General features: G+C 38.9%; 1 protein-coding gene across 1 annotated transcript in view; it reads right to left on the reverse strand.

Annotated features, from left to right (window-relative positions):
* The window catches only part of gnal (guanine nucleotide binding protein (G protein), alpha activating activity polypeptide, olfactory type), a 105,034-nt gene that overhangs the window by 54,969 nt on the left and 24,767 nt on the right, over positions 1-25,298 (reverse strand). Inside the window, exon 5 of the mRNA XM_053611915.1 lies at positions 16,209-16,306. Within this exon, the coding sequence (XP_053467890.1) occupies positions 16,209-16,306 (98 nt within the window). The remainder of the gene's footprint in view (positions 1-16,208; positions 16,307-25,298) is intronic.

The raw sequence follows: 25,298 nt of genomic DNA on the forward strand, positions 1-25,298 counted from the left end.
AAAATGTCCATATTGGGCCCAATTAGCCATTTTCCCTCCCCCGTGTCATGTGACTTGTTAGTGTTACAAGGTCTCAGGTGTGAATGGGGAGCAGGTGTGTAAATTTGGTGTCATCGCTCTCACACTCCCTCATACTGGTCACTGGAAGTTCAACATGGCACCTCATGGCAAAGAACTCTCTGAGGATCTGAAAAAAGAATTGTTGCTCTACATAAAGATGGCCACGTGCTCAGCGTCATATCTAGAGGTTGTGTTTCGGAAATAGACGTATGAGTGCTGCCAGCATTGCTGTAGAGGTTGAAGGGGTGGGGGGTCAGCCTGTCAGTGCTCAGACCATACGCCGCACACTGCATCAAATTGGTCTGCATGGCTTACGTCCCAGAAGGAAGCCTCTTTTAAACATGATGCACAAGAAAGCCAGCAAACAGTTTGCTGAAGACAAGCAGACTAAGGACATGGATTACTGGAACCTGTTGAGACCAAGATAAACTTATTTGGTTCAGATGGTGTCAAGCGTGTGTGGCCGCAACCAGATGAGGAGTACAAAGACAAGTGTGTATTGCCTGCAATCAAGCATGGTGGTGGGAGTGTCATGGTCTGGGGCTGCATGAGTGCTGCCGGCACTGGGGAGCTACAGTTCATTGAGGGAACCATGAATGCCAACATGTACTGTGACATACTGAAGCAGAGCATGATCCCCTCCCTTCGGAGACTGAGCTGCAGGGCAGTATTCCAGCAGGATAACGACCCCAAACACACCTCCAAGATGACCACTGCCTTGCTAAAGAAGCTGAGAGTGAAGGTGATGGACTATACCCTATTCAGCATCTGTGGGGCATCCTCAAACGGAAGGTGGAGCTCCGTGATGTCGTCATGGAGGAGTGGAAGAGGACTCCAGTGGCAACCTGTGAAGCTCTGGTGAACTCCATGCCCAAGAGGGTTAAGGCAATGCTGGAAAATAATGGTGGCCACACAAAATATTGACAATTTGCGCCCAATTTGGACATTTTCACTTAGGGGTGTACTCACTTTTGTTGCCAGCGGTTTAGACATTAATAGCTGTGTGTTGAGTTATTTTGAGGGGACAGCAAATTTACACAGTTATACAAGCTGTACACTCACTACTTTACATTGTAGCAAAGTGTCATTTCTTCAGTGTTGTCACATGAAAAGATATAATCAAATATTTACAAAAATGTGAGGGGTGTACTCATTTTTGGGAGATACTGTGTTTTATTTATATATATATATATATATATATATATATATATATATATATATATATATATATATATATATATGAATGAGATGCACCGATACTAAATTTCTCAGCTGATAAGCGATTATTCAGAGTGATATCGGCCGATACTGATAACCGATACCGATAGTTCTGCCCTTTATGCCTTCTTTTAAATAAATAATAATTAAATAAAAATAAAAACTTTATTCTCTCCATTTCAACAAGTTGTTTCACAATAACTGGTCTCATAAACAGAAAACACATTACTCAAATTAACATTAACACATTATATTATATATATATATATATATATGTGTATGTGTATATATATGTAGATATACACACAAACACACACACACACTAGGGCTGCAATATTTTGATCAATATTGAGATCACAATTATTTATCACGATTATTAATTGATTTTAGGGACAACATATTTTTATTGTACTTTCACATTTAAATAAACAGACCACCGATTTCACCTCCATGTTGTGCTACATTCCTGCTAATGTACAATTCTTTGCATCAAATTAGACTGGTCCTTAAAGTGCATCATCTCGTCAAAATATAAATAAAATTGTACCCAAAATATAGGATAAGTAAAAAAAACAAACAAACAATCAACCAAATGAAAATATGCAATCAAATATAACAATATGCAACCAAATGAAAACAATTCAGGCCTATGCAGAAAAGGCAATAACAGTGTTTACAGGAGGAGAGACGCAGCCAAATCATCCAATAGAGTGGTGCATGTCATTTTGTACCAGAACCTGGAAGTTAGCATCACACTGGTTCCCTCGAAAAAACCCAATAGAATTTTCCCATAGGCTTTTGGATTATTGCAAAAAATAAGCTCTGTGATCAACAAAAGTTTACAATACTAACATGTTTTGTGCATCAAGATAATTTTCACAAATGAACACAACTTTTATGAAGTTTGAAGCCTAAATACAATAGCCAGAAATAAAAAGCTAACTGTATGCTATAAACGAACTACATAACGGTTGCTCGACTTCAACGTCACCATCACCAAGCTACCGACAACTTATCCAAACTTGATTTAAACATTTTCCATAATACAGATTTACTCTGTGGATGAATCTTCATCCAGGTTTTTTGGGGGAATTGTGCACAGCACACCTGAACCAGTTACAGGGGTCTACTGCAACAATTACTTTTAGGAGCACAAGTGCTCCTAATTACAAAAATTTAGGAGCACAGTCAAAAATGTTGGAGCACGGTTGAAGTTTGGGTTGTTTTTTTTTTTTTTTTTTAGAGATGGTAACATTAATGTGCCACAATATACACACAAGTAGGCATGAGAAAACTTGAGCTTGTCAATTTTGACAGAATTTAGGAACATAGTGTGAGCCATGACAAATTAATTTACCTTCTGATAAACTAAACTGAATATTTTCAGTTAATTTTACAGACTGTATGCAAAAAACGTCTGGGTTATGCATGTAACCCTGTTCCCTGAGAAGGGAACGAGATGCTGCGTTTAGCATAACACTATGGGAGCGCCCCTTGCGTGTGACCGGCATCTGAAGCTTGTGTAAAATCATGCCTATTTATAGGCCTGTCAAGATCAGGTGACGTGGCAATTAAGCGCGTCGCGTGACATATATATATGGCACCTGTGAACCACACCGTCAGCCTCTATTCTCTGAAGTGAAGACGCAATTCACAGGCCTACCCCGGTATGACAAAGCTACGTAACGTCTCGTTCCTTTCTCAAGGAACAGGGTTACATGCTTAATCCAGGCGTTCCCTTTGAAAGGGAACTCCACGTTGCGTTTAGCATAACACTATGGGAAGGAGAATACCCACTCTGTCATACTGAGGGTACGGCCTGTTCAAAAAGACCCAAGCCCGAGGGTCACTGCAAGACACTCAAGCCCTGGGCAGAATGAATATCCAGGCTGTAATATCGAATGAATGTGTGTGGCGTAGACCACCCTGCAGCAGCACACACATCCTGTAAGGATACTCCCTTGGACAAAGCCTTCGAGGAGGCGACCGCCCTAGTGGAATGAGCTCTTATGCCCAGAGGCGTGGCGAGACCGCATGTCATAAGCCCTAGAGATTGCTTCCACTATCCAAGTAGAGATGCACTGCTTTGACACAGCATCACTTTTCCTGTTGCTGCCAAAGCAGACCAGTAGCTGCTCCGACTTACGCCACTGGCCGGAGTGGTGGATGTAAGTACAGAGAGCCCTTACTGGACACAGCAGGTGCATCCTCTCTTGTTCCGGTGTGAGGAACAAAGGAGGGCAGAAAGCCTGCAACACCACAGGCTGGGTAGCAGATGTAGGCACTTTAGGAATATAATCTGGCCTAGGATAGAGGAAGGCCTTCGCTAATCCAGGGGTAAAGGCAAGGCAGGAAAGGGCAACAGAGAGAGCTTGTAGATCTACTACTTGCTTGAGTCAGGGCCAGCAGAAGAGCTAACTTTAGAGTCAGAAGCTTCTCAGAGGCTGATGCTAACTGCTCAAATGGGGCACCTGACAGACCTTCCAGGACCACAGAAGGTCCCAGGAAGGTATGCGCGGCCTGCAGATGGACCTCCACCACCTGACACCATGCATAAACCTCGAAGTTAGAGGATGTTGTCCCACAGAGGCTCCATTAACAGGGGCGTGGCTGGCCGAAATGGCGGCCATGTAAACCCTGATTGTAGAAGGAGCCCACCCCACTGAGAAACATTCTTGTAAGAACTCCAGGACTGTAGCTATTGTGCAGTTCACTTGGTCTACAGTGGATCACTGCGGATGGGAAACTCCCAAGGAGTGCCATCTAGCAGGGATATTATCTCTGAGAACCATATTCGAGCTGGCCAATAAGGTGCTACTAGCAGCAGACATAGACTGTCTTGGCGAACTCTCGCTAGAATTTGTGGGAGCAGAGCGATCGAGGGAAAAGCATACAGATGTGACCTCGGCCACATGTGCACCATGGCGTCCAGCTCTAATTATGCGGGAGGAGTGTGGGCAAACCACAGCAGGCCTCGTGTTGTTCCCTCGGAGGCGAACACATGCAGTCCCACTTGGCCAAACCTCCGCCATATGGACTCCACCACTTGTGGATGGAGCCACCAATCCCTGGGCCTCAGCCCCTGCCTCAACAGGATGTCTGCCCCCACATTCCAGTTGCCCAGAATGTACATTGCACTCACTGACAAAATGTTCCCTCTGCCCAGAGAAGAATTACTTGCGCTTGCCTGAACAGGGGGCATGGACATAATTCTCCCTGTTGGTCAATATATGAGACCACCGCTGTGTTGTCTGTAAACACCTGGTGACCTCTCAACTGAGGAAGAAGGAATTTCAGTGCTAGAAATATGGCCCACATTTCTAGGCAATTTATATGCCACTCCAGATGAGGGCCACTCCAGAGACCGTGAGCTGGACAGCTCTCCAAGACCGCGTCCCAGCCCGTGAGGGAGGTGTCTGTCATTACCGTCTTGCGCAAAGGAGACACCCCTAAAGTGTGACCCAAGGCTAGAAACCAGGGACACTCAATTCTCAGAGCACAGTGACACTGATTACTCTCAGAGGTTTCGTCCTTGGGCGAAACCCCCAACTTCTCAGCCACCACTGAAACTGTCTCCTGTGCAATAGGCCCAATGGTATGATGTTGGCTGCCCATAAGCAACAATAGTCTCCCATAGAGCCTGGAGGGGATGCCAAGATCCAGCTTTATCTTGCTCAATGATGATAGGATTGACCCTACGCATGTTGGGGATAGAAATGTCCTCATCGTAGTAGAATCCTTATAACCCCTAGAAAAGTTGTCCACTGCACTGGAGAAAGCATACTTTTCTGAGGTTCAACCTGAGCCCCAAGCTCTTCATGTGGGCGAGAACAACATCTCGATGTTGAACCGCCAGTTCCCTGGATCGTGCTAAAATTAACTAGTCATCCAGGTAGGTTAGTACACGGATGCCCTGGAGTCACAATGGAGCCAGAATGACATCCATGCACTTGTGTGAAGGTGCAAGGGGATAAAGCTAGCATGTGGAAATATGCACCTTTTAGATCTATCGTCACAAACCAGTCCTCAAACTGAACCTGTGGAACGATAAGAACGATCAGTGTACTGTATGTTTACAGACTGAACAGTTGCTACTCTTGATTATGATTGGTGAGGAATTATTTAATAAAGAAGTTTGAATTAAACCCCACCTTGTAGCATTAGCATTATTATTAATTTACTCTGCCTGACGCTGCTGTGGCTACACGAGCATGTCACAGTCGCAGGTTCAGGTCATTTTGAGTGATCAATAAAAGATGGCAGTTTGTGAGATAGGGAAGTTGAAGCAGATGATGTACAGTGTTCATTTCCTGATATTTACATCTGGTTGTGTTAAACAACTTATGGCTTTTTGTTTGAACCCACCAATTTTTTCAAGTAATAACAAATATTGGAACATGTGAGTGATAGGTGTTTCTTTCTCCCCACGTGTGCCCTGTTAAATTGATTGCTTAAAGAATTAATAGCTCTGAATGTCTACTCTTGGTTTGAGCCTTAGGTTTCATCTCTGAAGACTGCATTTGTTGTTTAAAAGGATATACCAACATGAAGACCAGACAGCTGTCTATGGGAGAAAAGCAAGCCATTTTGAAGCTGAGAAAAAAAATCTGAAAATCTATCACAGCCATTGCATAAGAATTGGGCATAGCCAATGCAATTTGGAATGTCTGGAAAAAGAAAGAAACCTAACAACCAGACATGGAACAGGTCGGCCAAGGAAAACAACAGCAGTTGATTTCAGAAACATTGTGAGACCTGTGAAGAAGACCTCCTACCTCAACACTCTCCTGAAGGCTTACGTTCCCTCATGCAATCTGCGATCAATCAATGACTGACGCTTAGTAGTGCCTACTCAGCGTGGCTCAAGATCCCTTTCCAGAACCTTCACAGTATCTGTCCCTCAGTGGTGGAATGAACTTCCAACCTCAATCTGGACCACAGAATCTGTCACTATTTTCAAAAAACAGCTAAAGACCCACCTCTTCCGTGAACAAGTAACCAACCCCTAAAAAAAAAAACTTACTCTGGCACTCACACCTCTACTCTGCACACTTTGCTTCTTCTAGAACTCAATTAATAGATCTTTTATGGTAGCCCTACTTGTATTGTTCTCTGCTTGATATATCGCTTTTCTTGTAGTTTCTCATTTGTAAGTCGCTTTGGATAAAAGAGTCTGCTAAATTAATAGCAGACTAATTCTTACATTAGTAAATGTAAGAAAAACCCCAAAACAGCAGTCACTAACAACTCTAACAACTCCCAACAAATCACTAACAACTTTCACATGGCAGGGGTAAAGGTAACATAATCCACCATTCAAAGAAGACTTCAAGTGCAGAAATACAGAGGCCATACCACAAGCTGCAAACCCTTCATGAGCAGTATGAATCAGAAGGCCAGATTGTAATTCATAAAGAAATACAAAGACGAGCCACAAAAGTTCTGGAACCTCTACCAAAGTGATGGAAATGTTAAAGTGTGGTGAAAGAATGGATCTGCTCATTATCCAAAACATAGAAACAGGAAAGACAAGCATGTTCATGGCTTGGTCTGCATGGCTATTTCTGGAATGGGCTCACTAATCTTTATTGATGATGTCATCAGAATGAATTAAAAAGTCTACAGACACAATTTGTCTTCCAATTTACAAAGAAATTCATACAATCTAATTGGGAGGAACTTAATCATGCACTTCATCAAGGAATCTGGAACACAAGGTGTGGGACACCCTGGATGGGGGTCCCAACCCATCACAGGGCACAATTGCACACCCATTCATACACTACGGACAGTTTGGAAATGCCAGTCAGCCTACAACGCATGTCTTTGGACCGGGAGAGGAAACCGGAGTACCCTGAGGAACCCTCAGAGGCACAGGGAGAACAAACTCCGTGCACACCGGGCGATGGTGTGCTACTGTGCTCCCCTTATATACTCTATGTATATAAGTATATGTATAATAGGTTGATTGATACTACTCTTATACCACACACACACATACACACACACACACAAACATATGGATGGTTCTTAAACAATGAACAGTTAGGGCTTGAACATTAACATGCCTTGTGAGAATGAGTACACACACTGTTATCAATGTAGATATTGAATGCAGTGGCTAATGTGGTTTATTGTTGTGTATTGAGAATTAATGCACAAACTATCATATAACTGCCTTTTTACTGACTTTGTATTACTTCTCACGTACAACATTTGTGTACAATTTAGAGAACTTTTTAATTATTCAAATTCTCCCTCTACAAATTCCAACCTATTCAAAAAGCCCCTAGGCCTCCTGTACACCTCTGGTTTGTATGTATTAGGGATGTCACGAGAACCGATACTTTGGTAACAACATTCTTAAAACGTGACGGTACTTGTTTTTCTGGAGTAGCATTGGAACCGGTTCTAATGGAGGTACCAAAGTTGCAATTCTTCCGGACCTGATGGGGGCAGCAAATACACGCAAGTGTTTTAGTCGGTCCACAAGTGGTGAAGAAGAACAACAACAACTACAAGCACATGGGAAAAACTACAGAAGTTTATCTCCACTGCTACTAGTTGAGAGGAAAGGTGGTTTGGAATATGGAAATACTTCGCATTCGAGGCGGATGACAACAAACATATAATTGATTCTGTGAAGCCGGTGTGCAACCGATGCCATCGTTCATTTCAAACAAAGCGTGGAAACACCTGGAATTTGGCGAAGCACCTGAAAGACGGTCCTATATTATGTTTGTTTGAGGCAGCTGGTATTATAGCCGTGAAACTAGCTAACGTTATGCTCCATGTAATGTTTGTGATAGCCAGTTATTTGTTAACGACGCTAACACATTGCAGTATTATAAACTACCTCCTAATGGGCCACCATGCATCACTACTCAGCCCGTGTCCTGTCAGCAAAATGTACCCTAATGTCACTAATAATTATTCAAATGTTCATACTTTTAATAAATCTTTTTGGCCTGCCACCATATCAGTGAATTTAAACTAATGCTTGCATTCAGAGTATAAGGGGTGTGTGTGTGTGTGTGTGTGTGTGTGTGTGTGCATGTGTGTATGCGTGGGTTTAGGAGTGCTGCACCTCCACTGTAGCCTCCACTCATTGGCAGACAGTGTTTGATAACAAAAATCTCTCTCTGTCTCTCTCTCTCTCTGCCAGTATCAGCCAGAGGAGGATGTCCTCCAGGAGAGTTTTTTATTTTTTTTTATTTTTTATTTTTTTATACCACACCATGGTATCGACTTTGGTATTGAGTATCATGTACTTTTGGTGGTATCAGTACCGACTACTAGATTTTTGGTATTATGACATCCCTAGTATGTATCTATGGCAGCTAGCTATGTGTTTATTCTATGTCTCACAGACTGCAGAACAGTGTGCTCTCTGTAGTCAGGGTGAGCAGGACCAGGCACTTATCAGCCTGAAACATCTACAATACTTCCTACTGGAGTGAACTGGAGAAAGGAACAGACTTTTGTGCTGTACTATTATTCAGAGGGTTGGAAAAGAAATACTTGAATCAAACATTCAGAGGTTTCACAATTATATTGGAATATTTATGCTTGACAAATTGTACCCAGTTATTTAGGTTAAAGAAGCAGGTAAATGCAAGAGGTCACAGGAAATCAGGAAGCTTCTTAAGCATCTGAAGAGACATAAAGAAAGCCAAGTACTGACACAAGATCAAACATGAACAATTGTGTGAATAAAAATGCAGCGCATTAACAAGCAGACTATGCTTTTTCTATTGTATTAGAGCACATCTGACTTTGTACCCTGCATGCTCCAATAGCCTGGAATGTGTTGCCAGATATAGCCTTCAATCAATTCAAGCACAGAGACATATTACTAGACCTAAGAGACTCAGAGAGAGTAAGCAAGCGAGGGGGGGAGAGAGTGCATTAATATTCTGTATTGGTCACTACTGAGTGCCTATGGGCTAGTTCGGTATTGATATAGCCATGCTCTTTGACACAGCAACTTGAAATAATCAGGCAGTGTTTAAGTCCAGGTTTCAAAAATTTATCACGCCACAAAAAATGAAAGTTCTAGGCCTGGCCATGACTCAAGTAAACTTGACAGAAAAATATCAGCTTTTTTAGTTCACACAATTCCATCAGGCAAGCTGAAAACAGCCTGAATCTTCAAACATTACACGGTGGTGGGATGGGGAGAAATTTATTTTAAAATATTATTTAATAACATATTCTTAACTTTTCTTGTATTATGTGCATGTTCTCTGTGGAAATTATACTCATTTGATCAAAAAGTGAACAAAAAATAATTTAAAATTAGTGTCAACACTATAAAAAGTTTAAAAGACCTTTTTTTTTTTAACCTGGACTCAGCTTGTAACTTCATATTGTAGGGTGGACAGGGTTATCTTTTTTCCATACTTTTTTTCATTAAAATAATTTGTATGTATGAAGAGCAAGCAAGACTAATAGGCAATCTCTGACCAGTAAAGATTGTGTTATTAATACAAATTCATATGGATTTTAACAGATTTTTAAAATAGATATATTATATAGTTAATATGCACAAAATGAGACTGGCTGAATTAGTAGACAAAAAAAGAATGGGTTTTTTCATAGAGTAATAGTACTAGAATTACTTTTCAGTATGGTAAAAGTCACCTATGGTGATACTCATGCACACATCAAAGCACAATTACTTTGGAGCAGTGTTGTTGATGCAGTCATTAACATACAAGAACTGATGATAAAATTTTACAATATTCAACTCGACCAATATGCTCATGAAGTCTATTAATGAGGCTTCACTGCTGCACTTTTGTTCCCTCTCATTCTCATGGGCAAACAACATCAGATCTGATGTAAGCAAGTCCCCCTGGGAGGGATATAAACAAACAACAACGCAGTTGTGAACCAAGTGCTCTAATCTTAAGTGCCTACTTAGATTACAACTAAGCTATATTATCCTATCATTAAACAGTCAAATAAACATAAGTAATTTCATGTAATATTAACATAATATTTAATGTTAATTTACAATCTAATTAGTACAACAATCCCAAATAGCCTGAATGAAAACTAAAGGCACTAAATCTAGGAAATTTTTAAATACACATTTTAGATCTATGGATATTCAGTGAAATATGGAGTTAAGATATTCATTCATTCATCTTCAGTAAGCGTTTATCATGGTCAGGGTCACAGTGGATCCGGAGACTATCTCAGCAACATGGAGGCCAGAATACACACAGGATGGGGTGGCAACCTAGTGCAAGGCACCATGCAAACATTCATTCACACCTAAGGTGAATTTATTGAAGCCAATCCACCTATCAGTATGTTTTTGGGAGGTGGGAGAAAACGAGCGAACCTGTAGGAAAATCGTGTAGACATGGGAGAACATGCACAGAACTTCTGCAAGGAGAGTAGATCGAGTTCAGGACTGAGGACCCTGGAGCTTCGAGGCAGCAAATCTACCCCTGTGCTACTGTGCCACCTAGATTTAGTACATGAAGATAATACTGTAAATCAATTCTTTTAGACATTTCCATTTTTGTATAGCCTCTGTAATGCATATTATTTTTCATGGTCATTGTCATGTAATATCAGAAAAGGAACTCTAGACTACAGTTCCCAGCAGCCACTGCACCTCACTGCATCACAGTCACATGACCACCTGCACCTGAATCACATTCAGGTTAATGACCACTTACAGTATCTCACAAAACTGAGTACACCCCTCACATTTTTGTAAATATTTGATTATATCTTTTAACGTGACAACACTGAAGAAATTACACTTTGCTACAATGTAAAGTAGTGAGTGTACAGCTTGTGTAACAGTGTAAATTTGCTGTCCACTCAAAATAACTCAACACACAGCCATTAATGTCTAAACCGCTGTATGATCTTGGCCACCATGCTGCAGCTCAGTGTCAGGGTCTTGGCAATCTTCGTATAGCCTAGTCCATCTTTATGTAGTGCAACAATTCTTTTTTCAGATCCTCAGAGAGTTCTTTGCCATGAGGTGCCATGTTGAACTTCCAGTGACCAGTATGAGGGAGTGTGAGAGCGATGACACCAAATTTAACACACCTGCTCCCCATTCACACCTGAGACCTTGTAACACTAACAAGTCACATGACACCGGGGAGGGAAAATTGCTAATTGGGTCCAATTTGGATATTTTCACTTAGGGGTGTACTCACTTTTGTTGCCAGCGGTTTAGACATTAATGGCTGTGTGTTGAGTTATTTTGAGGGGACAGCAAATTTACACAACTTCTGGATATGACGCATATTTACAGGTTATATAAGCTGTACACTCACTACTTTACACTGTAGCAAAGTGTCATTTCTTCAGTGTTGTCACATGAAAAGTTATAATCAAATATTTACAAAAATGTGAGGGGTGTACTCACTTTTGTGAGATACTGTATGTGTATTAGCCGTAGTTTTCACTGCACTCCTTGTCTTACGTTTGTCTTTCTCTGCCGTTGTTTCTGTCATTGGGATTATGGTCTTTGCTTAATGTTTGTTCTTTGCCTTCGTTTTGGCCACAAGTTATATAGTTACTGTTTTGCATTAGTTTGTACTTTCAATTAAAATCTAATCTTGTAATTGCCTCTAGAACATGACAGTTATCCTTTTTATGCCCTTAACAGTTAAAGATATTTGAAAAGTAAAGAAAATTTAACATAAAAACACAAATACATATAGTACACTGAGTAGCAAAGGCTGCTCTAGATTATACAGCATATCTTGATGAATCAAGGCCAAAGCAAAAATTTTAACTACCTCCCTTCAATACAGTTTGGCATATACACAACATCTTCTCAAAGACTCTGGGTGTAGAATAATGTCTGACATACAGTAGCACATAGGCTAACACTCTATATTTCTTGGATACAAAGCGTCTAAGCCTGTTTATAGTGTGTTATAGTTGGTGAAAAATAGATAACATGCTGGTGGTTAAGCGCTGTTACAAAGCAGCCCAGTTATTGTCAACCATATGAGCTATGCACAGGCTATATTCTGGCAAATGTTTGTGTGCGTGTGTGTGTATCGACATATGTATATTGTGAATGTGCGTTCAAAGATACATCCTCCACATAATGGGAAATTTCCTGGGAGAAACAAGGTATGACGTTTATCTTATGTCATGCTTGAAAAGACACAATATGCGCGCCGTTTCATAGATTAGGAAATGACAGTGTGTACATATTTCATGGTGTGTCTGTGTGTGTGTGTGTGTGTGTGTGTGTGTGTGTGTGTGTGTGTGTCTGTGTGTGTGTCTGTACTGTAGGCAAACTGAAAGTATGTGAGCTACCATCAAAGCACAAATGTTCTTGGAGCACATATGCTTCAAACTAGACAGTGCAGTTTTGTTGCTGGGATGTAGAAAAGATTGATGTCCCCCCAGTATACATTTCACACTCAGTGATTAACAATACCTAATCATGCTCAGACAGGATAACAATCAAATCATTTTTAGAAAAAAGTTTTTCCTCTCAATTAGTTTGACTCATTTTCCAAAAACAGTATTAGCTGTTGTGTGGTGGGCGTTCTGGCGCACTATGGCTTCATCCAATGGATGCTAAGGCATCTCAAAATATGTAATGAAAGTAGACTGGCATATGTATTACGCATTATGGATCGCGCAAACTGATTTTAATATCAAGATACTGTACGTGTTGGTTTAGTGGAGGGGAGCGCATTATGAGGTGTGAGATTGACTTTCCTATGGGAACACCGGTAACACAACCCCAGGGACAACAGGTTATGATACAACAGTTGCTTCACTCTCTGGTAGAAGTAAACACTGCTATAGTGGCACCACCTAAAGAGCATGGTAATCTTCCCCTACACTGAAACAACGCAAGCTGCGATGTTCCTACCTGTCAAGTGCATGGAGGAACACGTCATTGAAAGCCAAAAGCAAAGCCTAAACGCAGTCGCATTCCCTGTTGTTTTCTCTATCATAGAGTTTTTGAATTTCCACAAATACTGCACACACACACACACACACACACCTGTCATTGAGGGGATCCACATCTGCAGAGATTTTGTGTATTTTTCATACATACTGTGTATAATAATAATGATGGAGATCAAATAATCAAGATAACAAAATATATTGGGAAATGTAACTAATTAAAATCTCAGCGTATTATTCAGTTATTCATGTTAATTCACGTTATTTGAATTATCCAGGAACTACATTCAAACTATTTGATATGAAGTCACAGCTCTGTGAAAAAGTATTAAGTGATTTCTTCTGTTTGATCTCATACTAAATAGTTTTAGATCTTCAAACGAAATACAACATAAAACAAAGGCAACCTGAGTATACACACAATACAGTTTTTATTTGTTTATTTATTTTTTATTGAAGCAAAAAAGTATGTGTGAAATGAAGGCAATGAATGAATGAATGCAAGCAACACCCATCACCCATGTGAAAAACTAATTGCCCCCTTAAACTTAAAACTCTGGTTGTGCCACCTTTAGCAGCAACAACTGCAACCAAATGCTTTCAATAACTGGAGATCAATTTTTAATTTATTTATAGGACTAGGATTTACTCCTATGCTTTGGATCTTTGTCTTGCTGCATAATCCAGTTGCTCTTGAGTTTCAACTTATGGACAGAAGACCAGATATTCTCCTTTAGGATTGCTCCTTTAGGATTCAATTGCTGCAAGTTGCCCAGGCCCTGATGCAGCAAAGCATCCCCACACCATCACACTTCCACCACCATGCTGACCGTATGATATTCTTTTTGTGGAATTCTTTGTTTGGTCTACACTTTGTTTTGTCTTCCAAACAGTGCCACTTTCGAATCAGTCCACAGAACATTCTCCCAAATGGTTTGAGGATAATCAAGGTGCGTTTTGTCAAAATTCAGTTGAGCCTTCTGGGTTAGCAGTGGTTTTTGCATCTCCACTCTTCCATGGATGTCATGTTTCCCAGTGTCTTTCTGATAGTGGAAGGAACAGTGACCTTTATTGATGCAAAAGTGGCCTGTAGGTCCTTTGATATTGTCCTTGGCTCTTTTGTGACTTGCTGGATGACTCACTGCTGTGCTCTGGGAGGAATTTTGGAAGGTCAGCCACTTCTGGGGAGGTTTACTACTGTGAGTTTTTTTTTCCATATGGAAATAATGGCTCTCACTGTGGTTCTTTGGGGTCCCAGAACCTTTGAAATAGCTTTTTAACCCTTCCCAGACTGATATATTTCAATCACCTTCTTCCTCATCATTTCTGGAATTTCTTTAAATTTTGGCATAGTGTGTTACTGGGCAAGACCTTTAAACCAACTTCATGCTGTTCATGCTATTTAAGTGTTGATTTGATTGAAAATGGCTGACATTAATCTGGACTGGTTGCTTCTAGTTCAGCTGAACCCCATTATGAATGCATTTGGGGAATTAGTAACTACGGGGCAAATACATTTTCAAACAGGCCCTGTTGGTATTGGATAACTTTTTTTTCTGTTTACTCAGGTTGCCTTTGTTTTATCTTTGATTTCGTTTTAATCTCTGAAACAATTTGGTATGAGATATACACAAAAACAGAAGAAATCAGGATGGGGCAATTAATTTTTTACAGTACTGTACAAGGGTGGGAAATGTAAGTCTGGACCCACTGGAGGTTTAAAATAAAAGCTTATTGAATTGCTATATAATCATAGTTTTGAGTCTTTTATTCTCCTTTAATCATTCAATTAATAACTAAATTAGTCATCAAGAGTTTAAGGAATTTGAACACAGATGCGAAGATTCTTACTTAAATTAATCTGAATATGCTTTTATGGTATGTGTCCATTGTATGCAAATCTGTCACCTGATATTTCACTCCCATTCATTTCCAGCAGGAAGTGGCAGAATGTGTGAGAGATTATGGGATAGAGAACTTCAATCATTGTGTGGCAAGAAAAGTTCACTTTATGTAAATTACAAGCAGCAGACACATAGACCAATAGGACAGAAGGCATTTTTCCTTTGTCTATATGCAATTGCATTCAATTACATTTTGCTGCGTACATATAAATCCATCTGAAAGACACAGACAGAAAATAACGTTTTCTGAGGGTAAGACGTTTTAAGGGTTTTCCCATCTTCTATAACCCAAACTTAATGAATATGAAGACAAAAGTAAAAGAAATACAGCAAGGCAGAAAGTCTCCAGAAAGCAAGTTTCCAGCGCATATACTGCACAGCAACTGCCACAACCCTCTTCTTCCTCTCATGCAGGTTGCCGCTAATTTTGAGCATTTCAATTCTGTATTTTTAGATGCCTACTTTAAAAAAAAAATAAAAATAGGATGCCACTGCAAATAGACAAAAATAAGTAAGGAATACTTTAATAATAAGTCTATCATAATTCATAAAAATATTTCACTTCGAATGCCTTTTTAGAACAACGTTTACAAGAGTAGCCTACTTGAATGAAAAGATAATTTGTCTGAAAGTCACGATTTCATGATTGACAGGTTCACTCAAGTCCTGCATTTTAGACAGACATGCCCATCAAGCAGCAAGGCAATGGCAAGGATGGCAAAAGAGATGCATATGTACACCAAGTGTGCAGTTTTTTTTTTTTTAGGATTGAATACTGTAAAGTTTCCATACACACCTTCTGTCAAGCTGTGATTCACTGCTACAACTCTCTAATTCTCCATGTAAACATACATATCCACATTTTACTTAATTTAAAACCACTGATCCACAGTATATACAGTAACTATCGTTAAAAATCACATATATTGTATTTCTTATCTATTTATTTGTGATTATTACAATGCCACGACAGACTTACTGCCATTTCAGGATGTACAAAGCAAAGCAATGGTGAGTTAAGTAAAATGTTATGTATTTGATTAATTTCAGTCATGTCCAGTGTGAACAACTTATACAAATGAAGATCACATAAGAGGAAGAAGTACTTACTATTGGGCACAGTCGATGAGCTGGTACTCATTGGACCTTTCAAAGCAGGCCTTTACGCCCTCATCATCCCAAAGTTGTTTTGCATGCTCGAAAAATTCCTGTAAAACGAAAGGGGAAAAAGTCATGTAATTTACTCTATTGCTGCAAAATGTGTTATTTTTCAAGTTACTGACTTTTGATACTGATTTTTGTTGTTTGTGGCCAAAAAGGAAATTTCAACAATCAAGTTAAACCAAGAAAAAATGAAACAGCACCAGAAAAAGAAAAAAGTTATTTTTTGGACCATTGCAATACACTTGGTTTAGAAAATATCTTTAATAGAGGCATATTTTAACAGAAGCCTAAACATGTATAGCTCAATGTACAACTTTCATTTATATTTTACAGTCCATGCAGTTGGCAAGCTGGAGAAAAGAAGAGTTAACTTTGTGGATAAAGAAACTTTTCTATTAATTACTCAAGCTTTCACTGCTCTTAACAGAATTCCACTTGATACACATATAAACACAACATGTTTATTCATCAGATTATGAATTAGCATGAGGTCTCTTTTCTCTTTGCTGGATTCATTTTACGGGGTGAGGTTTTCATCAAGGGCTCAGAGAAAGAAAGAGAAATGCATGAAGCAGGACAAATAAAAAGTGTTAGAGTGCATATAAGATGAAATACAAATATACCAAAAATGTTCATGCTTGTGTCTGCTAATAGAGTATTGTGCAAACTTCTTAGGCCTCTTATTTGTTGTTATAATAATAATAATAATAATAATAATAATAGTAAAACATTTTAGATTTTCAAACATTACTTTTCCAAACAATTGGAAAATTGCTGCCCGGTGTGTGGAGTTTGCATGTTCTCCCCGTGCTGTGGGGGTTTCCTCCGGGTACTCCGGTTCTCTCCCCCAGTCCAAAGACATGCATGGTAGGCTGACTGGCATGTCCAAAGTGTCCATAGTGCATGAATGGGTGTGTGAATGTGTATGTGATTGTGCCCTGCGATGGATTGGCACCCTGTCCAGGGTGTACCCCGCCTTGTGCCCGATGCTCCCTGGGATAGGCTCCAGGTTCCCCGCAACCCTGTAGGATAAGCAGTATAGAAAATGGATGGATGGATGGATAGAAAACATGTTTGTATTTCGGTAAAGAAGGTAACATATTACATTAAAAACCAAACAATTAATGCTGGCTGTCAGGATTCACTTGCAAAAACTGAAGTAATTGTGACAGTCAAATTCTCCAAGAGAACTGTGCCAGATTCTCCAAGTTGCTGAAACAATATTAGCAGCCAATATTCCTATAAAACTGTATGCAGTGTGCTTGAGAATGACAAAGGGTTGTCATGACAAATACTGTCTTAGAATTTATGTCAAAGTTAAGTTCTGAAAGCATTTTGCTTTACAGCATTTCTTTCTATGTGCCTTTATATGTAGACATTGGCACAGTTTTACACAGACACTGATATTAAATTTATTACAGCAAAATATTAATTGATTAACTGATAACATAAAGCTGACAATGTTCACTTCTAATATGAAAAAACAAGTAATCAATGGAGTTTATTTCAAATTTACCTAATGCTAAATAACGTTACAATTATGCTAAAGACCAAAAGAACTGAAGCAGGTCATTGAAGTTTGGCTCTGTACACCACCACAATCGAGTTGAAACGAAGCAATCAAGATGTGATTGAAGAGTAGGCTTTCAGTTTTAATTTAAGGGGTTTAACAAAAATTGGATTAACCAGGAATTACAGCCTACAGTACCTCCATTTTCATAGGCTCAAAAGTAATTGGACAAACTAACAATGATAAATATTAGGATCATTTTTAATATTTGGATGCAAATCCTTTGCAGTCAATGCTGCCTAAAATCTGATACCCATGGACATCATCAAATGCTGAGTTTCCTCACTTGAAATGTTTTGCCAGGCCTTTACTGCAGCTGCATTCAGTTGCTTGTTTGTGGGTCTATCTGCCTTCAGTTTTGTTTTCAGTAAATTCAGGCATTCTCAATTGGGCTGAGCTCACTGGACATTTAAGAACGTTTAATTTCTTTGCCTTAAGAAGCTCTTGGGATATGCATACTTCCTCCAGAGTGTTTTTGACTTGGCTAGATGTTTTGATGGCGTTTTTCTTCAACAAGGAAAGAATTCTGTGATCGTCTGGATGGCCTGCTTCACTTGTATTAACACCTTTTTGAACCGCGTTTTGAGAGTTCCTGTGAACAGCTACCAAATGCACTTAGAATCAGACCTTTTATCTCATTAATTTGTTACGAAATAACAAAGAAACAGGCCACACCTGTCCGTGAAAATGGAGGGACTATGTACAAAATGTCTGTAATTTGGTTAATGTAATATTTTTGTTAAACCCCTTGAATTAAAGCTGAAAATCTACTTCATTTACAATCCATTGTGGTGGTGTACAGAGGCAAAATTATGACCGGACTTATACACCGCCGCTAATACGACAGACATGTCTTACATCACCCTTTTGTTAGTCTCTAAAATTAAACAAAAATATGAAGCAACACATACACATGTACATGCACACACAGTGAACCCTCTGCATTCAAGAATCAGGTGAAAATGATATGATTATGGTTGCAATACAACTCTTTTAAAAGCAAAATACCGTTAATGTTTTATCCAAACAGTGGCAAGTAATTTGTCCATTACCCTACCAGCAATAAATGTTCATCAAATTGTACACAGTAATTTAAAACATATGTTAATATCAATGCAGTACTGAGATTGTGTCTAATTTAAGCTTAAATAAAGTTAAGGTAAATGATTGCAAAGTAGTGCATTTTATCCAAAATTCAAAGAAAACTCTCATTTAAAATCCTCAGTGGAGTCCCGCAAGGTAGGCAAACACAGAGGAAAAGAGCAAGGGAGGGAGGGGGAACACGGGGGAGGATGGGGCCTTTCAGAACAAGACTTGTTTTTCTGTATTGCTTCCTTGGAGAGTAAAGACAGCTATACGGTAATTAGGCCCCCAGTGAGGTCCCATCATATAATCACCACAATACAGCAAAACAAATAGCTACAAAGACTGAAAACAAACCAACAAGAGAATGTACCATGCCCCAAACAGAACACACCATACACACATCCTTTACGCTCTCTAGTACACTTACTATCAAGCAATTAATATCTATTTTTCTGTTAAAGGTTATTTCATAAATTAATGACTTAATTTAGATCTCAGTAGTCTTAATGCAAATAAATATATGGTCATGCGAAAAAAATGATACACCTCATGGAAATTGTTCGCTTTTTCAACATATTTGGACAAGCAAACATTTGATCTTCTTTGAAACAGTACCTATTAATAAAATTACACTTAATCAAATGGCGGATAAAATTGACATCAAAATGGCACAAAATTGACATCAATCACATGGAAAAAGTAAGCATACCCCTACATTTATCATACCTTCAAATCCATAAAATTAGAATCAGGTGTTCAAGATTGGGTGCCAGTGATTAGAACCTGCTTAAGTGCAGGTGGAACCTGTCTTATTTATACACCTCTCATATCTAGTGTATGGTGTTACCTTTGTTGTTAAGATGTGTGGTTTCATGCCAAGATCTAAAGAGTTCTATAAGACCTTCAGAAAAAAGGCAAGGAATTTAAAAAGACCTCCAAATTATCTGAAATACATCATTCCACTGTAAGGAAAATAATCTACAAATGGTGCAGATTTCAAATGACTGCCAATTTGTCCAGGACTGGCTGTCCCAGCAAATACAGCCCATGAGCAGACCGTCTTATGAAAAAAGAAGTCTCCAAAAACCCCGAAATTTCATCACAGGATCTGCTAGTAAGTCTTGCAACTGTTGGTGTCAAAGTGCATGCTTCTACAATGAAAAAGAGATGCACAAATTTGACCTGCATTGTAGGTGTGCCAGGAAAAAGTCTTTGCAAGACTACACTTTGCCAATGAGCATATAGGCAAAGACCAGGCCTTGCATTCACTGATCCAATTATGAATTCTGCATCATATCACAGAGTGCTTGAAGATAATGTGAGGCCTTCTGTCTGAAAATTGGAGTTGAACCAAAAGTGGACCTTTCAACAGGATAATGATTCTAAACACAGTAGCAAATCCACCAAGGAATGGCTCAAAAAGAAGAAACGAAGGGTTATGGAATGGCCTAGTCAAAGTCCAGATTTGAATCCCATTGAAATGTTGTGGGGGATTTGAAACGGGCAGTCCATACAAGAAAACCTTCAAACATCTTGCAACTGAAAGAATATTGCATGGAAGAGTGGTCAAAAATTCCAGCAAGCCTGGTGGACAATTATGCAAAACGCCTACAAGAAGTTATTTCTGCTAAAGGGGGCAATACTAGCTCCTGAGGTTTTTTTTACTAGCTACTTACTTTTTCACAAAAGAATTTCATATCTATTGATATTTCTGTTGAATAAGTGATTGAAAAGCTAATTTTCCTTGTGGTTTTGTTCAAGTATATCAACTTTATTAACAGGCACTGTTTCAAAGATGATCAAATGTTTGCTTGTCCAAATATGTCAAAAAGCCAACAAATTCCATGGGGTGTACTTTTTTTCACATGACTGTATATTTATACTCTAAAAGTATGTTAACTATAATATTTCACAGTTTACAGTACAGGTTAATATACAAGAAATCTCAGCTAATATGTTAAAGAGAAAAATCCTGTACAACTATCGCAGCCCCTGTAAAACTAATTGTAAAACACTGACATTTTACAATAACTTTATAATAAAAGCCTCAATGTGCATAATTCACTTCCTCATTATTTTCAGAAACCAGTCCGGATCTTGAACTTTTATTAATGCCACTTCATCCTTTAAAACAGTAATTGTAACCAAATAAAAAAAATTCAATTATCTTACTGTAAAGATGTTAGCATAATGGTTACTGATGTCAGTATATACAGTGCTGTGAAAACGTGTTTGCCCCATCCTGATTTCTTCTGTTTTTGTGTATATTACATACTAAATTGTTTCAGAAATTAAAACAACATCTAAGATAAAACAAAGGCAACCTGAGTAAACACAAAATACAGTTTTTAAATGATTGTTATCCAAAAGTTATCCAATACCAACTGGGCCTGTGTGACAATGTATTTATTACTAATAGTTACTAATTCCCAAAATCTAGAAAACGGCATTCATTATGGGGTTCAGCTGAACTAGACACAACCAGGCCTGATTACTGCAAACCCTGTTCAATCAAATCAACATTTAAACAGAACTTTTTCAACAGCTTGAAGTTGAAAAGGTTGCTAAAGAAATTCCAGAAATTATGAGGAAGAAGGTGATTGAAATACATGGGGTGGCTATGGCTCAGGTGGTAGAGCGGGTTGTCCACTAATCATAGGGTTGGCGGTTCGATTCCTGGCCGACATGACTCCACATACCGAAGTGACTTGGGCAAGACACTGAACCCCAAGTTGCTCACTTATATGGTAAGTGCAGACCATTTACTATATAAGTGCAGACCATTTTAAATCAGTCTGGAAAGGCTTACAAAGCTATTTCAAAGGCTCTGGGACTCCAAAAAAACAGAAGTGGCTGACCTTCCAAAATTCCTCCAAGAGCACAGCAACGACTCATCCAGCAAGTCACAAAAAAGAGCCAAGGACAACATCAAAGGACCTACAGGCCTCTTCTGCATCAATAAAGGTCATGACTCCACTACCAGAAAGACACTAGGAAAACATGGCATCCATGGAAGAGTGGCGAGGTACAAACCACTGCTAACCCAGAAGAACTTTAAATCTCATCTAAATTTTGACAAAACATACCTTTTGGGAGAATGTTCTGTGGATTGATGAGTTGAAAGTGGAACTGTTTGGAAGACAGGAGGTCTGGCATAAACCAAACTAAGAATTCCACAAAAAGAACATCAAACCTACGGTCAAGCATGATGGTGGCAGTGTGATGGTGTAGGGGTGCTTTGCTGCATCAGGGCCTGGGCAACTTGCAATAACTGAGGGAAACACGAATTCTGCTCTTTACCAGAAAATCCTAAAGGAGAATGTCCAGTCTTCATTCCATAAGTTGAAACTCAAGTGCAACTGGATTATGCAGCAAGACATTGATTCAAATAATAACAGTAAGTACAAGACTGATCTACAGTTATCAGAAGCGTTTGGTTGCAGTTATTGCTGCTAAACATGGCACAACCAGATTGTAAGTTTAAGGGGGCAATTAGTTTTTCACATTGGTGATAGGTGTTGGATAACTTTATTTTGCTTCAAAAAAAATTATAAGAAAAACTGTATCATCTGTTCACTCGGGTTGCCTTTGTTTTATGCTGTATTTCGTTTGAAAACTTAAAACGATTTAGTATGAGATATACACAAAAAAAACAACAGAAGAAATCAGGCAAATACTTTTTCACAGCACTGTGCATGCACAGCAGGATAACATGTGCTAACTGCTAATTATTTTTCTTGATCTCACATGAGCATAATTCATAGTGTTCAGCTTAGACAAGAGAAAAGAGAGAAAAACCTCTCACTCTAACTCTCACACTAAGACTAATTCTATAAAACACTTCCTTTGCAGAAACAAACCTGGCCCTGGCCCTAGCAATCTGCAATGTGAAAAATACAGAGAAAAAGTAAAAGGGTAGTTTTTGTTTGCTAGTAACATCGAGGAGGCAGAGAGGGACATGCCCCATTCCTCTCAGACATTTCTTGCACGAGATGAGGCGATCCCATTGGAAAACTTGGTGTGACAAGCCAAGATGTCGGGGGAGCTAAGTGAATGGAAAACATGAAAACAAAACCTTAACAACCGTTAATGTCCTTTCAATCGGCAGCACCACACTCTACCTGCGTCTTCATTAGTAAAGAAGAGAAGGTAAAAGAGTCATTAGAAGTGAACTAAGTAGGGCCAGCAAAGCACTCAAGAGACAGTGTTAATGACAGCCACTGCTGCTGAGAGCGTCCCTCATGCTCTACTGTGTTGTCCCCCACTGTAAACTCTACTGGAGTTCAGGGACAGTAATCCACACACGAATAGAATGATACTTATACACATGCGTGTACACACATACACAACCATACCAAGGGCAATACAAAGACATTTAGATGTTTGTCATACTGACCCCTTAATTTTACTCATGAACTCATACAAATCATGTTTTTATATAAGACTAAACTGCTCAGGCTGACTTCTGAAATAATTATCTTTCAGGAAAAAAATTTGTAAAATGTAATATCACTGTACAGGTATAACGAGATATTGTTTGGAACAAGTGCTAAACTACAAGATTCCACACTAATTCCTGCAAAAGCTCTGGCTAATCACACTAATCTAACTTATTTACTGTAGACTATATTTGATCTACTTACATACTTGTTTGTGTAACATTAACAGTAGAACACTAGTAATATTACTGAGGTGCATTTTAAATTTTGGTCATTACTTCCAACATCTCACTAAGGACGCACTTCTGAATGAACCAATAGTTACAAGTAGTTAATGGCTGCTTGCAAGTCCACTCTTTCTGACATTGCAAAGAAAAGAACTGCATACCTGCATGCATGTAAAGGAGTGCCTCCATTTGTCTTAAACAGCATGCATTTTATTTAGATGGTCATTTGATAACACCGTAAAAAAAAAGTATGTATCCATAAGCATAAAAAAGATATGTTAAAAGTTGATGGGGAAAAAGCATTTGGGCATTATATTTTTATATAATATAACTCTCAGACTAATCATAAGAAAGGTAAGAGAGAGCCCAGTAGTCACTAAAAAGAGTTGCAGGATGACCTGAAAGTAGCGGGAACAACAGTTACACAGAGAACAATAACCTGCATGATAACCTGTACTGCAAAGAACAATGAACTACACCGCAATCATTTCTGTTCCTAAACCTCACACACTCTTCTGCTAAAAAAGAAGCAGAGAGATGAATGTCTAAAAGCATTCAGACAAATCAGAACTCTTCTGGAGCAATATACGCTGATCAGACAGTGGGGTATAGATGGTAGGTACAGTCTAATTAACTGAGGTCTACCTTACAGATATACACATCTAGGGCAAATGCTGAAGATTGTGATAATCCATAATTTCCTTTAACAAGCTTTAAAAATGCATAAATACTATACTAAAATAGTGCTGTCCAGATGCAATATCTATCAAGAGTTAACGGGAAATAAATCACTTTTGTTTCTGTTGTTGGGGTGCAGTATACTACTAATTCTGGTTACCTGAGTCTGTGACATTAAATATATGAAAAGCATTCATAATCACTTCAAACTGGCTTACAGAAAATGGTAGAGCAAAGATTTGGAACTAAAGGGACTAACACTGTTTTTCTTTTGGAATTGATTGCAAATTCACCACAAACACTACAGACAATAGCAAGAAGCTGATAATTATGAAAATGAACATTTTCTGTACAGTACTTGAAGCTTAGCTAACTTTATTATTAACTTTATCTTTAAAGTAGTTAACAATTCCTGTGCTTCTGTTTTGTGCCTGAGGTAAAATGTCATGGTAAAATGTCATGATCAAACCATGACACAATAGAGGGTGTGATGGCTCAACCTGATGATGCATATAGAGCATGCCTTCTCTTCTTTTCTTGCCCCATGTCAAAAAGAAGACAAAACTAGAGTTAAAATAATATACAAAAAATAAAATACAAAAAAGTTTATTTTCACAAATTACTGAAAATAAATATTATGAACCTAGAACTTTTTCAATGAGACAAAACAGAAATCAACATATATATATGTATATATATATATATATATATATATATATATATATATATATATATATATATATATATATATATAACATACACATGCACACAGTATCTCACAAAAGTGAGTACACCCCTCACACTAAGTGAAAATGTCCAAATTGGGCCCAAAGTGTCAATATTTTGTGTGGCCACCATTATTTTCCAGCACTGCCTTAACCCTCTTGGGCATGGAGTTCACCAGAGCTTCACAGGTTGCCACTGGAGTCCTCTTCCACTCCTCCATGATGACATCATGGAGCTGGTGGATGTTAGAGACCTTGTGCTCCTCCACCTTCTGTTTGAGGATGCCCCACAGATACTCAATAGGGTCTGG

This window comes from Ictalurus furcatus, chromosome 23 (genome assembly GCF_023375685.1).
Source record: "Ictalurus furcatus strain D&B chromosome 23, Billie_1.0, whole genome shotgun sequence".
Taxonomy (NCBI): Eukaryota; Metazoa; Chordata; class Actinopteri; order Siluriformes; family Ictaluridae; genus Ictalurus; species Ictalurus furcatus.